Genomic DNA, 15,090 nt, shown 5'->3' on the forward strand with positions numbered 1-15,090 from the left:
CCTGTAATCCCAGCTACTCAGGAGGCTGAGGCAGGAGGATCACTTGAACCTGGGAGGAGGAGGTTGCAGTGAGCCAAGATTGCACCGTTGCACTCCAGCCTGGGCGACAGAGTGAGACTCCATCTCAAAAAAAAAAAAAAAAAGAATACACATAGCACAACCCAACACTGCCTGCCTTCCAGCCAGACTGGAGAGGGCTGGCTTGGCCGCTGCTGGGGGTCCCTGAGCTGTCCAAAGGCCCTGCTCCCCAGAGCTCTCTGGCCTCGGTTTCCCCATCTAGGGAATGGGTTGCCCTGGGGCAATGCCGAGAGCGCTGATGAGAATTCAGCAAGGTTGGCTGGGCGCAGTGGCTCACGTCTGTAATCCCAGCACTTTGGGAAGTTGAGGCGGGCAGGTCACCTGAGGTCAGGAGTTCGAGACCAGCCTGGCCAACATGGTGAAACCCCATCTCTACTAAAAATGCAAAAATTAGCTGGGCGTGGTGGCGGGCACCTGTAATTCCAGCTACTCGGAAGGCTGAGGCAGGAGAACTGCTTGAACCCAGGAGATGGAGGTTGCAGTGAGCTGTGATCGCGCCACTGCACTCCAGCCTGGGTGACAAGAACGAGACTCTGTCTGAAAAAAAAAAACCAAAACAGCAAGGTACTAGATGCAGCATGCTGGTGGGGACTGGGGCCCTGGCGTCCCTTGTAAAGCACCTGTTTGCCCATCCGTAAGCTGGATCCTGCCCCGTCCTTCCCATGGAAGCCATCACAGTCAGAGAAGAGGGTAGAAGACAGGAAACCATCCATTCATTCACTCAACTCACTCCGTGAGCATTTATTGAGCACCTACTGTGTACAGACAGTGTTGTGGGCCTTGGGGACTCAGCAGTGAAGAAGACAGGCAAGTTCCTGCCCTTGTGGGGCTGACATTCAGCAGAGAGGCAGGAAGGAAACGCTGAACACAACATGTAAATGACATTGGCTGTCAGAAGAATTTAGTGGGAAAGAGAGTGTGGACGGACAAGAGGAATAGCAAACGCCGGGCACGGTGGCTCACGCCTGTAATCCCAGCACTTTGGGAGGTCGAGGCAGGTGAATCACCTGAGGTCAGGAGCTCCAGACCAGTCTGGCCAACATGGTGAAACCCCGTCTCTACCAAAAATACAAAAATTAGCCAGGCATGATGGTGGGCACCTGTAATCCCAGCTACTCAGGAGGCTAAGGTGGAAGGATGGCTTGAACCCAGGAGGTGGAGGTTGCAGTGAGCTGAGATTGCGCCATTGCCCTCCAGCCTGGGCAACAGAGCAAGACTCTGTCTCAAAAAAAAAAAAAATTAGCCACGTGTGGTGGTGCACATCTGTAGTCCCAGATACTCAGGAGGCTGAGGTGGGAGGATTACCTGATGGGGGAGGTCGAGGCTGCAGTGAGCCAAGATCACATCACTGCACTCCGGCCTGGGTGGCAGAGTGAGACCCTATCTTATTCAAAAAAATAAAAACAACAAGGGTACCGAGGGTACCCAGTGACAATGGGGAAGCTGGGGAAGTTCTCCCCAGAGGAACACACAAGGCGTCTAACAGCAGGTGTCTGGATGGCTGAAGCCCAAGCTGGTTGTGGGGCAAGGAGAGGTGAGGAGGGAAGAGACAGGATTGTCTGGGCTCAGCTGTGCCTTGTGGGGCTGCAGGGCACTGGGGAACCATAGATGGTGTTTGAGCTGGGGCAGGCCAGGGCATATTTCTCTGGTGAAAGAGCGGAGTAGGGAGAGGAGGTGGGGAGACCCGGAGGCGACATGGCTCAGGGTTGGGGTGGGGGCCATAAGGCCTCAGCTAAAGTCATGGCTGGGGAGAGGCGAGGCGGGTCTCTGACTCAGGGACAGGGGAGGAGTGAGGTTTTGGGGCCCACCTATAGCTTCCGGTCGTCCAAGGCTCCAGAGGGTGGCCAGATCTGCAAGGAGTGGTGGGGCGTGCTGGGCGGAGCCCCGGGGTGGAGCTCTACGGAAGTAGGAAGGGCAGGGGCGCCCTCAGGGAAACCTCACTCCGCTGTCCCCGAGTCCAGGAAGGGGCCAGGCCAACATCGCTCTGGAAGCCTGGAGGCGGGGCCGAGGTGCAAGGGCGGGGCCGACATTGCCTGGGAGGCGGGGCTGAGGTGCAGGGGCGGGGCCGACATTGCCTGGGAGGCGGGGCTGAGGTGTAGGGGCGGGGCCGACCTTGCCTGGGAGGCGGGGCTGAGGTGCAGGGGCGGGGCCGACCTTGCCTGGGAGGCGGGGCTGAGGTGCAGGGGCGGGGCCGATATTGCCTGGGAGGCGAGACCGAGGCACAGGGGGCGGGGCCAAAGTGCAGGGGCGGGGCCGACATTGCCTGGGATGCAGGGAGGTGGGGCCGGTGTCGGGGGCGGGGCCGAGGTGCAAGGGCGGGGCCTACATTGCCTGGGAGGCGGGGCCGAGGTGCAGGGGCGGGGCCGACATTGCCTGGGATGCAGGGAGGTGGGGCCGATGTCGGGGGCGGGGCCATGGTGCATGGGGCGGGGTCGGGGCGGGGCCGAGATGGCCTAGGCTGCTGGGAGGCGGGACTAGGGTGCAGGGTGCGGGGCTAGCGGGGAGATGCGGGGGCCGAGATTGCCCAGGAGGCGGGTCTGAGGTTCAGGGGGCGGGGCTAGGGCGCAGGGGGCGGGGCCGACATTGCTTCGGAAGCTGGGAATGGGGACCGAGGTGCAGGAGGCAGAGCCTCAGTGCAGTGACTGCTCCCCACAGGACGCGGATGGGCGCTGCAGTGCCTGTGGGTGGGTGAGCGCAGTGAGGCGGTGGAAGTGAGAGTGTGAAGGGCAACTCGAGGCAGCTTCTCTCCGGTCCACTACACACCCCACCTTGTCCCACCTCCACACCTTTGCCAGGCCGTTCTGGCCACCTGGAACGTCTCCCTCCACCGTTCGCCCGGCCCATTTCCCCGGTTCATGTGGCATCACCTCCAGGCCTGTGTGTGCTGGAGTCGGGAGGTGTGGGCGGCGCGAGTTTTTCGTGCAGGGCCTTGAGAGTGGCAGGAGGACTTTAGCTTTTGCTCGGAGGGAGGTGTGAGTCCTGGAGGTTTCGAGCTGGGGCGGTGGAAGAAATGATCCCAGCAGTCCCTTACCCTCCCCACGGCCTCCTCACTTCCTCCTATTTTTACACAAAATGCCTCCACCACCCTTCAAACCCTGAATCTTTTATTTTATTTTATTTTTGAGATAGGGTCTGGCTCTGTCACCCAGGCTGGAGTGCAGTGGTGTCTTCACAGCTCACCGTAGCCTCGAGCTCCTGGGTCCAACTGATCCTCCTACCTCAGCCTCTGAGTAACTGGAACTACAGGTGCATGACACCTCACCTGGCTAATTTTTTAAAAAAATTTTTGTAGGCCGTGTGTGGTGGCTCACACCTGTAATCCCAGCACTTTGGGAGGCCAAGGCAGGCGGATCAAGAGGTCAGGAGATCGAGACCATCCTGGCTAACACGGTGAAACCCCGTCTCTACTAAAAATACAAAAAAATCAGCCGGACGTGGTGGCAGGTGCCTGTAGTCCCAGTTACTTGGGAGGCTGAGGCAGGAGAATGGCGTGAACCTGGGAGGTGGAGCTTGCAGTGAGCCGAGATCACCCCACTGCACTCCAGCCTGGGCGACAGAGTGAGACTCTGTCTCAAAAAGAAAAATTACATTTAAAAATGTATATATGGCTAGTGCCTGCTGTACTGAACAAACCAGTCCCCAAAAGCAAATGAAATAACAGCTGCCACCAAGTACCACGGTCACGTCTAAAAACCAATTAACACCTCGACAGCTCCTCACGCAGGTTCCGTTTACTCGGGAGTAGAAGCGGGCTACCCGATACAGGGTCACTATGACCCCCCAAGCCCGTGCCTCGCCCTGTCTCTTCTTCCTCCTTATAATTAAAATTGTGAAGGACCCCGATGGCAGCCTGTCCCACCGCCCTGCCTGGGTCTGGCCCCTGCAGCTTGTGATGCTTCTCAGACCCATTCCCAGCCCCTCCAGGGGTCATGACGGGTGAGATCAGACAGAGGTTTGAATCTGGGGGTGGCCTTTCCTTGGATGGAGCAGTATTTTTAAAAAATTGTGCCGGGCGCAGTCGCTCACGCCTGTAATCCCAGCACTTTGGGAGGCCGAGGCAGGCGGATCACGAGGTCAGGAGATCGAGACCATCCTGGCTAACACGGTGAAACCCCGTCTCTACTAAAAATACAAAAAAATTAGCTGGGCGTGGTAGCGGGCACCTGTAGTCCCAGCTACTCGGAGAGGTTGAGGCAGGAGAATGGCGTGAACCCAGGAGGCGGAGCTTGCAGTGAGCCGAGATCGCACCATTGCACTCCAGCCTGGGTGACAGCGAGACTCCGTCTCAAAAAAAAAAAAAAAATTTGTAGAGATGGGGTCTTTCTGTGTTGCCCAGACTGGTCTCAAACTCCTGGGCTCAAGTGATCCTCCCTTCTCAGCCTCCCAAAGTGCTGGGATTACAGGTGTGAGCCACTGTGTCTGGCCCTGAATCATTTATTTTATTTTGAGCCAGGGTCTGGCTCTGTTGCCCAGGCTGGAGTGCAGTGGCATGATCACGGCTCACTGTAGCCTCAACCTCCCAGGCTCATGCGATCCTCCCACCTTAGCCTCCCAAGTGACTGGGACCACAGGCACACACCACCGTGCCCAACTAATTTTTAATTTTTTTTTTTTTTTTTTTGAGATGGAGTTTCGCTCCTGTTGCCCGGGCTGGAGTGCAATTGTGCGATCTCGGCCCACTGCAACCTCCGCCTCCCAGGTTCAAGTGATTCTCCTGCCTCAACCTCTGGAGTAGCTGGGATTACAGGCATGCACCACCACGCCCGGCTAATTTTGTATTTTTAGTAGAGACGGGGTTTCTCCATGTTGGTCAGGCTGATCTCGAACTCCGGAGCTCAGGTGATCTGCCCACCTCAGCCTCCCAAAGTGCTGGGATTACAGGCGTGAGTCACTGTGCCCCGCCCAATTTTTAATTTTTTGTAGAAATGGGAGTCTCACTACGTAGCCCAGGGTCTTCACCTCCTGGATTCAAGTGATCCTCCTGCTTCAGTCTCCTGAAGTGTTGGGATTACATGTAACAGTCACTTCATTCACCCTGAATCATTTATGTAGGGGACAAAAATCACCGTCTCTCCAAGGACAGAACTTCTTTTTTGTTTTGTTTTGTTTTGTTGAGATGGAGTCTTGTTCTGTCACCCAGGCTGGAGTGCATGGAGCATTCTGTGCTCTCACTGCAACTTCTGCCTCCCGGGTTCCAGCCATTCTTCTGCCTCAGCCTCCCCAATAGCTGGGATTACATGTGCGCACCACCACGCACAGCTAAGTTTTGTATTTTTAGTAGAGAAGTAGTTTCACTGGCCGAGCGTGGTGGCTCACACCTGTATTCCCAGCTACTAGGGAGGCTGAGGCAGGAGAATTGCTTGAACCTGGTAGACGGAGGTTGCGGTGAGCCGAGATCGCGCCATTGCACTCCAGCCTGGGCAACAAGAGCGAAACTCCGTCCCTCCCCCGCCAAAAAAAGAAGTGGTTTCGCCATGTTGGCCAGGCTGGTCTCTAACTTTTGACCTCATGATCCACCAGCCTCAGCCTCCCAAAGTGCTGGGATTACAGGCCTGAGCCACCGCACCCAGCCTGGTCTCAAACTTTTGACCTCGTGATCCACCAGCCTCAGCCTCCCAAAGTGCTGGGATTATAGTCGTGAGCCACGGCGCCTGGCCGCAAAAACGGAACTTCTGCATCACAGGTGACTAACGGTGCCAGGCACACAGTAGGTGTTCAATAAATCACTTTGGACTAAAAGAACACAGAGGCCAAGGGGAAGTGAAGAAACGACTCACAGGTCAGTTTTATTGGGTGCCTAGTGCAGGAGTCAGTACACTACAGCCCTCGGATCAGCTCTGGCCCACTGCCTGTTTTTGTAAATAAAGTTTTATTGGGTGCCTAGTGCAGGGGTCAGTACATTACAGTCCTCGGATCAGCTCTGGCCCACTGCCTGTTTTTGTAAATAAAGTTTTATTGGGTGCCTAGTGCAGGGGTCAGTACACTACGGCCCTCGGATCAGCTCTGGCCCACTGCCTGTTTTTGTAAATAAAGTTTTATTGGGTGCCTAGTGCAGGGGTCAGTACACTACGGCCCTCGGATCAGCTCTGGCCCACTGCCTGTTTTTGTAAATAAAGTTTTATTGGGTGCCTAGTGCAGGGGTCAGTACACTACGGCCCTCGGATCAGCTCTGGCCCACTGCCTGTTTTTGTAAATAAAGTTTTATGGGCACAGAGCCATGCCCATGGTTTTACATATTGTCTCTGGCTACTTTCACTCTGCGATGGCAGAGCAGAGTCATTGCCGCAGAGACTGTGGCCTGCAATGCTGAAAATATTTACTCTCTGGCCCTTTACAGAAAAAGTTTGCCAAACCCTGAGCTAGTGTGTGCTGGGCCCTGTGCCAAGCCCTTTGTGTGTGCTCACTCAGTTAACCCTCCCACAGCCTTAAGGGCGGGGGGGCAGGGGGGAATAAGTCTCCGAGAGGTTGAGAAACAGACCCAGGGTCACACAGCTTGGAGATGGGTGAGCTGGGAATCAGACAGACCCGGGACCCCTGATATTCCTTAGGATCTTTGCTTTGTTAACCTTTGCTAATTTATCTTATTGTCTTAAATGCTAAAATGAATACACATTCATTGTAAAAAGGGAGGAATAAAGAAAAGGTGTTGACGGCCTTCTTCAGCCTGGGGTACATCCTGCCGTATCTTTCTCCACAGCTCATCCGGGGCTACTTTCCTTTAAATCTACAGCCATTCACCAAACATCGGCAGAGGAGAACCGTTTTATAAGAAAACTAAGGAGTTTGGAAGAATCTTTCCTTCCTGCCCACCCTGGACCCCCATGAGTAGGTGTGCTGGGGCTGGGCTGCAGTGTTCTCACGGGAAACCAGGAAGCTGGGCCCACGGCCTACATGTCGGGGAAGACAGGTCCTGCCTGTCTCCTGCTGTGGCTCCCCAGTGCTCTGAGGACAAAGCCTGAGCTCTCCCTGATCCTCCACCGTCCCTCTCACTCACTCTGGTCGTCTGGTCGCTGGGCCTTTAGTGAGTGTGCCATGGGGCCCCTGGGGCCGATTAAATTCATCGGCCTACTTGCAGCCCCGGGGACCAGGCTCAGCTCCCAGCCAGGGCACAGACAGATCAGCACCTGCGGTTGTCTCCACCCCAACCCCCGGCCTTTGCAGGCACAGCGCCCTCCACCAGATACTCCCGCAAAGGAGGCCTGGGGACCCTGCGGGCGGGGCCGGGGGTGCAGGGAGCTGTCAGCTCCTCGCAGCGGCCTCCCCAGGACCCCCCTATCCCCTCGCTCGCCCTGAAATGTGTGTCCCTCTCGGCGTCTGGGCTCTCGAGAAAGGCCTTTGCTTGTCTGACTTCGCGAGGGTCCCGGCTCTGGCCCAGGAGCTGGGGAGGGGCGGGACTTGGTGACAGCCGGGTCCCAGCGCCGCGCCCAGACCTAGGCCCTTCTCAGGGGTGCCCCGGGGCGGGGCGCGCGGGGCGGGGGGCGGCCGCGGCACAGCCGGCAGGAGGCGCAGCGCCCGCTCGCAGCGCGGGGAGGTGGGAGGGGAGCGGGGCGGGGAGCGGGGCGGGCGGGAGGGAGAGGGGAGCGCGCCGGAGACGCGCGCGCCCAGCCCACCCCCCGCGCCCGCCGCCGCCCGGACAATAAACAGCAGCTTTGCGCGGGGCGATGCCCGAGCCGGTGCCGCCGCCCCCGCGCCGCGCAGCCCCGGCCGCCAGGCCTTAGCCCGCCCCGGCCCCCGCCAGGCCGCGTCCCCCTCCCCTCCCCTCCCCCGCGCGCCACCCGCGCCCGCCCCCGCCCGGCACCGCGGACCCACCCGGACCTCGGCGGGGAGATGGAGTGAGTAGGCGCGCTCGGGCCGCGGGGCTGGGGGCCCGGAGCTCCGGGAGCCGGGGAGGGGGGAGGCCCCCTCTCTCGCGCCCCATTGGGGGCGTCGCTGCCCCCGCGAGGAGCAGGAGGCGGCGCGGGGCTGCTGGGGCCGCAGCGCAGCCGGGAAGAGACTCGGGCTGGGCCGCGCCTGCCGGGAGGCCTCCCCGCTCCCGGACCCCGGCTGCCCACCCACCGGCGCGTGGGGACCCGGGCAGCGGCGGCTCGGGCCAGTCCAGGACGCGGGGAGGGGGAGGCTCGCGTCTCCGCCCGCGCCCCGCCCGCGTCTCCAGGGCGAGCCTCGGCTCTCGGCCACCTGTGGGTGGTCCCGGGGAGATGGAGCGACCCCTCCCCAGATTGCACCGGTCCGGCCTCGCGCTCACGCACCCTTCCCCCGCCCCAGTCTGAGCGCACGGCTCCTGGCGCCCTGGACGCGCGCGCGGGCCGGTGCCCCCCCACCCCCGCCCTTCCCAAGGGCCTCCAGGGGTGTCCTGAGCCCCCCGCCACTGCGCAGGTCCCGAGTTACCGCTGGAGGGAGAGGGGCTGCCCTCGGCTTCCCGGGTCTCTGGGGTGTGTGAGAAGGGAGAGGAACCGGCGTTTTCCAGCGGGGCGCCTGGGTGGGATACCCTCTCGGGGAAGTGTCTCGGAGCTGGGGCTCCACTGGTGTAGCTACAGGAGTGGGCTGGCCCTGGTCTGGGATTCCTGGACCCCCGCATGCCTGCGCCTGTGTGTGGGGGGGTGGGCAGTGGAGGCACCGAGCGAGGGCGCGTGGTCATTTCGGGGACCGGTCCCCTCCTCCCTGTGCTCGGGTGCCCCCCTGCCCCTCACTCCCACAGGTGGGCACTGCACGGGCAGGGGTCAGGAGGCGCCTCCTGGGGTCACCCACCTGCCCACTTCAGGACGGGGGAGCCAGCTGCCCTGCTGAGGCCCGGGTCCCCACCCCAGCCCGAGGACCGAAGACCGGATCTGGAGGCCGCCTGTGGCCCCCTGCCCTTCCCACTGGGCGTGTTTTCTAAGCCGCCAACTTTCCCCCGAGGATTCACCCGTGACCCGCCACGCCCGCGGCTGGGTGGGGGCCGCTACCTCCCTCCCTCCCTGGGAAAGCGAGACACCCAGTGTCCTCTGCTTTTGAAAACCCAGACAAAGGCCTGACCCCTCTCCCCGTCACCCCGCCCCGGGAGCTCAGCTCAGGGGAGCCAGGGCCCAGACTTGCCTGCTCCACACCCCCACCCCCCAGCCTTGTTTATCTGCCCTGCTCGCCAGGCCCCGGGGGAGCCTCTGGGCCTCTGACAGCCAGGCCTGGGCAGGGTGTGGCTGTGGGGAGGGGGCTGCCTAGGAGGAGGACGGAGATCTCCCTCCCAGAGGAGGGGTGTCAGCGAACACTCCAGGTCGGGCCCATTGTTTCCTTCCTGCCACCCCTTCCTTTCCCACGGGGGATACTGAGGCCCAGAGAGGAGCTGCTGCGCCCCCCCCACCCCCCCTCCATCACACAGCACCTGGGGCCGGGGGGCCTCGGTGCCTCCTGCTCTGCCCCACGGTTTCTCCGTCCTGGGTCAGAGGGTGGCCCACAGGTCCCCCATTGGGTCATCATTGCTTTTGGGGATGCAGACATGGGACAGGCACCCAGCGTTAACCGGCTGCTGTGAGCCGCCATGCGAGGACGCCTCTCTCCCCGGTTCCCGGGCTGACAATGGGTGGGGACAGGCCCATCTGGTGCCGCCGGGCCTTGGACACCTGCCCCCTCGTTCTTCTCCCCGGCGGGCTTCAGGCACGAAGGCCCCGTCCGCTAGAACGTGATCGCTTGCCTCCTCCCGTTTCCACAGATTTTCCAGTCGAAGACGCGGGAGCTGGCTGTGGTTTGTGGTGGTGCCGGTCTCGCTGGAAAGTTTCACAAATGAATTTAAGAATTTAAAGAATTTTAAATGTCATTCAAGAACAGGTTAAGTTATTTTTTGTTAATGTGAGGATTTAAGGAGAACTAGCGGGTTGCTAACCACAGGGCCGATGCTGCCACGGTGAGGAGACCGTCCGGGAAGGAGCTGGGGAGAGTCTCTGCTTTGGAGAGAATCTCTGTGCTCTGGGAGGGTTTGTGTGGCCCCTGAGTGACACATGGTCTGGCTGGTAAAATAAAGATATTTTGGCCTGGAGCAGCCATTCTCCAGCACCCACAGCCCTGTCCTGGGTACAGGCAAGGCTCAAACCCCCGGGATAGGGAGGAGAACAGACTTGGGCCTGGACAGATGGTCAAGACCGGCCCAGACTCCTCCCTGCTCGCAGACCTGGAAATTTTCAAAAGGAAAGTCTCCGTTGGGTGCTAACTGGGTCCTTAACGCTCCTTCACACTTGCTAATCCCCCTTTTTAATGAGAGGCAGAGCCTGTTAAAAGGCAACAGTATCTAGTGATAATTGAATTTAATAACAAGCTTTTACTTCCGTTGTATCTGTTTCTTCCTCCATGTTTCCGCTGTCTTGTTTGTGGCGGTGGCTTGTGGTTTGCCCAGTGTTGATCACAATATAATGTTTCTTTCTAAGACAAGGCGATTTGATGTACACTGGAGTGGCTTTGAAGGCAAGGAATAGACAGATACTGTCCAGGAGGCGGCGGAACGTGGGAAGGTGGTTTCTTTCTTTTTTCCATGTTGCCCAGGCCAGTCTCGAACTCCTGGGCTCAAGCGACTTCCCTGCCTCAGCCTCCCAAGTAGCTGGGACGACAGCATTGCATGGGAAGGCGGTTTGAGAAGTGCAGGCGTAATTTATTCACTCGGCAACCATTAAGTGGGTACCTGCCTTTTCCACGGCCCTGTTTTGAGTGCTCTGTATGTGTGTGAATTCCTCTGATGCTTTTTTTTTTCTTTTGGAGACAGAGTATCTCTCTGTTGTCCATGCTGGAGTGCAATGCTGCGATCTCCACTCACTGCAACCTCCGCCTCCCAGGTTCAAGCAATTCTCCTACCTCAGCCTCCTGAGTAGCTATGACTACAGGCGCCCGCCACCACGCCCGGCTAATTTTTGTATTTTTAGTAGCGACAGGGTTTCACCAGGTTGCCCAGGCTGGTCTTGAACTCCTGACCTCAGGTGATCCGCCTGCCTCGGCCTCCTCAAAGTGTTGGGGAGCCGTGAGCCACGTGCCTGGCTGACACTTGCCTTTTCCACGGCCCTGTTCCGAATGCTTTATGTGTGAGAACTCCCTTGACCCTTGATCTTTCTTGTTTTTTTTGAGACAGAGTCTTGCTCCATCACCCAGGCAGTGCAGTGCCGTGATCCCGGCTCACTGCAACCTCCGCCTCCTGGGTTCAAGCGGTTCTCCTGCCTCAGCCTCCCGAGTAGCTGGGACTACAGGCGCCCACCATCACGCCTGGCTAATTTTTTGTGTTTTTGGTAGAGACAGGGTTTCACAGTGTTAGCCAGGATGGTCTCAATCTCCTGACCTTGTGATCCACCCGCCTCGGCCTCCCAAAATGCTGGGATTACAGGTGTGAGCCGCCATGCCTGGCTTTTTTTTTATTGGAGACAGAGTCTCTCTCTGTCACCCAGACTGGAGTGCAGTGGCGCGATCTCGGCTCACTGCAACCTCTGCCTCCTGGGTTCAAGCGATTCTCCTGCCTCAGCCTCCCGAGTAGCTGGGATTACAGGTGCCTGCCACCACGCCCAGCTAATTTTTGTATTTTTAGTAGAGACGAGGTTTCGCCATGTTGGGCAGGCTGGTCTCAAACTCCTGACCTCAGGTGATCCGCCCAGCTGGGCCTCCCAAAATGCTGGCATTACAGGTGTGAGGCACCGTGCACGGCCCACTCTCTTGATCCTTACAGAAGCCCTGTGAGAGAGGGAAACTGAGGTACAGGGTGGTCCAGTGGCACATGTAAGGACACACAGCTGCAGAGGCATGGGTGGGGGGTTTGCTGCTGGGTGGGCCGAGCATGCTCTCTCTAAGCCGCCGGGGACAGGGGAGGGTTTTTGGTACCTGTGTCTGGGGGTTGCAGTCTTGTGGGGCGTGATGTTCTGGATATCAGACATCCTGGTGTGGGCTTTCAATCCTGGTGTGTTTATTGAGAAACACAGACGGTGGCCTTGTCGGTGGTCTTGGCTCCTGGGGCATCTGCCCTGCCTCTGTGCCCACCCACGCCGTTCTGTGATTTGGGAGAGGAGTGTGGAGAGGGGCTCCTGACTCCCCGTCACACCTTAGCATGTCAGTCTCCTCCGGGCCTCACTGTTCTCATCTGGCGAGTGGGGATGTGACTGCCATCATTAGGGGAGGTAGGGGTAGAGGAAGGGCAGGGGCTTTATGGGCCTGGACCCTCTGAGCACCACCCAGTGGGGGCATCTCTGCCTCTACCCATTAGCCAGGTTCATCCTTAAGGGCCTCAGATTTTGACCCTAGGAAATTGGCTTATGTTCTTTTTGTTTGTTTGAGACACAGTCTCGCTGTCACCCAGTCTGGAGCACAGCGGTGTGATCTCGGCTTATAGCAACCTCTGCCTCCTGGGTTCACGCGATTCTCATGCCTCAGCCTCCCAAGCAGCTGGGACTACAGGCATGCGCCACCGCGCCTGGCTAATTTTTTGTACATTTTTAGTAGAGACGGGGTTTCACCATGTTGGCCAGGCTGGTCTCGAACTCCTGGCCTCAAGTGATCCGCCTGCCTCAGCCTCCCAAAGTGCTGGGATTACAGGAATGAGCCACCATGCCCAGCCTATGTTCTTTTTTTCTTTCTTTCTTTCTTTTTTTTTTTTTTTGAGACAGATTCTCGCTCTGTCACCCAGGCCGGAGTGCAGTGGGGTGATCTCGGCTCACTGCAACCTCTGCCTCCTGGGTTCAAGCCATTCTCCTGTCTCAGCCTCCTGAGTAGCTGGGATTACAGGTACCCGCCACCACGCCCGGCTAATTTTTTTGTATTTTCAGTAGAGATGCGGTTTCACTGTGTTAGCCAGGATGGTCTCGATCTCCTGACCTTGTGATCTACCCTCCTCGGCCTCCCAAAGTGCTGGGATTACAGGCGTGAGCCACCGCGCCCACCTTTTTGTATATTTTTTAGTAGAGACAGAGTTTCACTATGTTGGCCAGGCTGGTCTTGAACTTCTGGCCTAAAGTGATCCGCCCACCTCGGCCTCCCAAAGTGCTAGGATTACACGCATAAGCCACCTATTACACGCATAAGCCAGCCTATGTTCTTTTTTTCTTTCTTTTTTTTTTTTTTTTTTTTCAGATGGAGTCTCGCTCTGTCCCCCAGGCTGGAGTGCAGTGGCGTGATCTCGGCTCACTGTAACCTCTGCCTCCCAGGTTCACGCCATTCTCCTGCCTCAGCCTCCCGAGTAGCTGGGACTACAGGCGCCCGCCACCACACCTGGCTAATTTTTTGTATTTTTAGTAGAGATGGGGTTTCACCATGTTAGCCAGGATGGTCTCGATCTCCTGACCTCATGATCCGCCCGCCTCGGCCTCCCAAAGTGCTGGGATTACAGGCGTGAGCCACCACGCCCGGCCTTCTTTTTTTTAGACTAGGTCTTACTGTGTTGCCCAGGCTGGAGTGCAGAGGTGTGATCATAGCTCACTGCAGCCTCCACGTCTCGGGCTCACCTGATCCTCCACCCAGCCTCTTAAGTAGCTGGGACTACAGGTGCCACCACCACACCCTGCTAATTATTATGTTTTGTTTCGTTTTTGTAGAGACGGGGTCTCCCTGTGTTGCCCAGGCCGGTCTCAAACTCCTGGGCTCAAGCATCCTCCCACCTCAGCCTCCCAAAGCGCTGGGAGTACACACATGTGAGCCACTGCACCCAGCCTGATGTTCTTTAAAAGCATCATATGGGCCGGGTGCGGTGGCTTATGCCTGTAATCCCAGTTCTTTGGAAGGCCGAGGCAGGAGGATCACCTCAGGTCAGGAGTTCGAGACCAGCCTGGCCAACATAGTGAAACCCCATCTCTACTAAAAATACAAAAATTAGCCAGGCAGGCGTGGTGGCGGGTGCCTGTAATCCCAGCTACTCGGGAGGCTGAGGCAGGAGAATCGCTTGAACCTGGGAGGCGGAGCTTTCAGTGAGCCGAGATTGCACCACTGCACTCCAGCCTGGGTGACAGACAGAGCGAGACTCCGTCTCAAAAAAAAAAAAGCATTATATCACCTTTTTCTGAGTGTGGGCCCCTGTTTCCTCTCATCCTTTCTTGATCTAGGAAACCTGTCATTTGTTTATTGAACAAATGCTCCCTCCTCACCATCCTCGTGCTGTGCGGGATCAGCAGGGTCTGGAAAGCTATGCTGCATCTTCTCTGAGGTGTGAGAAAGGCTTCCTCATCCAGTCCATCATGAACCTTTTCTGAGAAGGATGTTTCAGGGTTCATCCAGGCAGGCAGAAGGATGCACCTTGTGGAGGGAGTGGCATGTGCAAAGGGCTAGAGGTGGGAAAGCATTGGAAGAAGAGAATGCTCTTTGGTGTTTGTTCCTGCTGGGCCTTGAGTGCCAGGATGGGGAGTCATGGATAGTGTGTGAGCAGGGGAGGAGCAGTGGCTGACCTGGTCATCAAAAAAGGCGCTGGCAGCCGAGGAGTGAGCCCAGGGAGGAGCAAGTCATGGCCAAGCCTTGATTGTGGCCACGGGGGCCGCATGGAGAGAAATGGCAGAGCCAGAGGGGGCAGGACCCCACGTCTAGGAGGGCAAACACAGGATTCCAGAACTGCGTGTGGTCAGTGATGCCCACAGGGACGGGGCTCCCTGGCTGGGGAGAAGTAGCCTGGTCCCTGGATACATGAGGGGGTGGAGGGCATCCTCTAGGAGGATGGCTGCGTGGACGTCTTGGTGTCTGAGGAGCGTAAAATCAGGCCAGAGTGGCTGTCTCCCGCCCCAGGGTTTCAAGCAGAAATTCAGGGACAGTCAGAGCCGGTCACCAGGACAGAGCCTGGACTGGGTGGGAAGAGGGAAGGGGAGCTAGGCCTTGGGATGGGGAAGACTTAGATTAGGGCTGGGCACGGTGGCTCACGCCTGTAATCCCAGCACTTTGGGAGGCCGAGGCGGGCAGATCACCTGAGGTCAGGAGTTCGAGACCAGCCTGGCCAACATGGTGAAACCCCGTCTCTACCAAAAATACAAAAATTAGCCGGGCATGGTGGCAGGTGCGTGTAATCCCAGCTACTCGGGAGGCTGAGGCAGGAGAATCGCTTGA

At 58.2% G+C, this 15,090-nt stretch overlaps 1 protein-coding gene across 4 annotated transcripts in view; it reads left to right on the forward strand.

The window, feature by feature from the left end:
- The first annotated feature begins 7,630 nt into the window (after positions 1 to 7,630).
- Positions 7,631 to 15,090, forward strand: part of PALM (paralemmin) — a 40,806-nt gene continuing 33,346 nt past the window's right edge. For 2 of the 4 annotated variants that reach the window (XM_057300744.2, XM_034946238.3), the window contains exon 1: positions 7,631 to 7,910. In XM_057300744.2, the coding sequence (XP_057156727.1) occupies positions 7,906 to 7,910 (5 nt within the window). In that variant the 5' untranslated portion in view covers positions 7,631 to 7,905. Of the gene's footprint in view, positions 7,911 to 8,258; positions 8,279 to 15,090 lie in introns of those variants that run through there. The other 2 variants (XM_034946240.3, XM_055104305.2) reach the window with 2 other exon arrangements.

This window comes from Pan paniscus, chromosome 20 (genome assembly GCF_029289425.2).
Source record: "Pan paniscus chromosome 20, NHGRI_mPanPan1-v2.0_pri, whole genome shotgun sequence".
In the NCBI taxonomy this organism is placed as follows: Eukaryota; Metazoa; Chordata; class Mammalia; order Primates; family Hominidae; genus Pan; species Pan paniscus.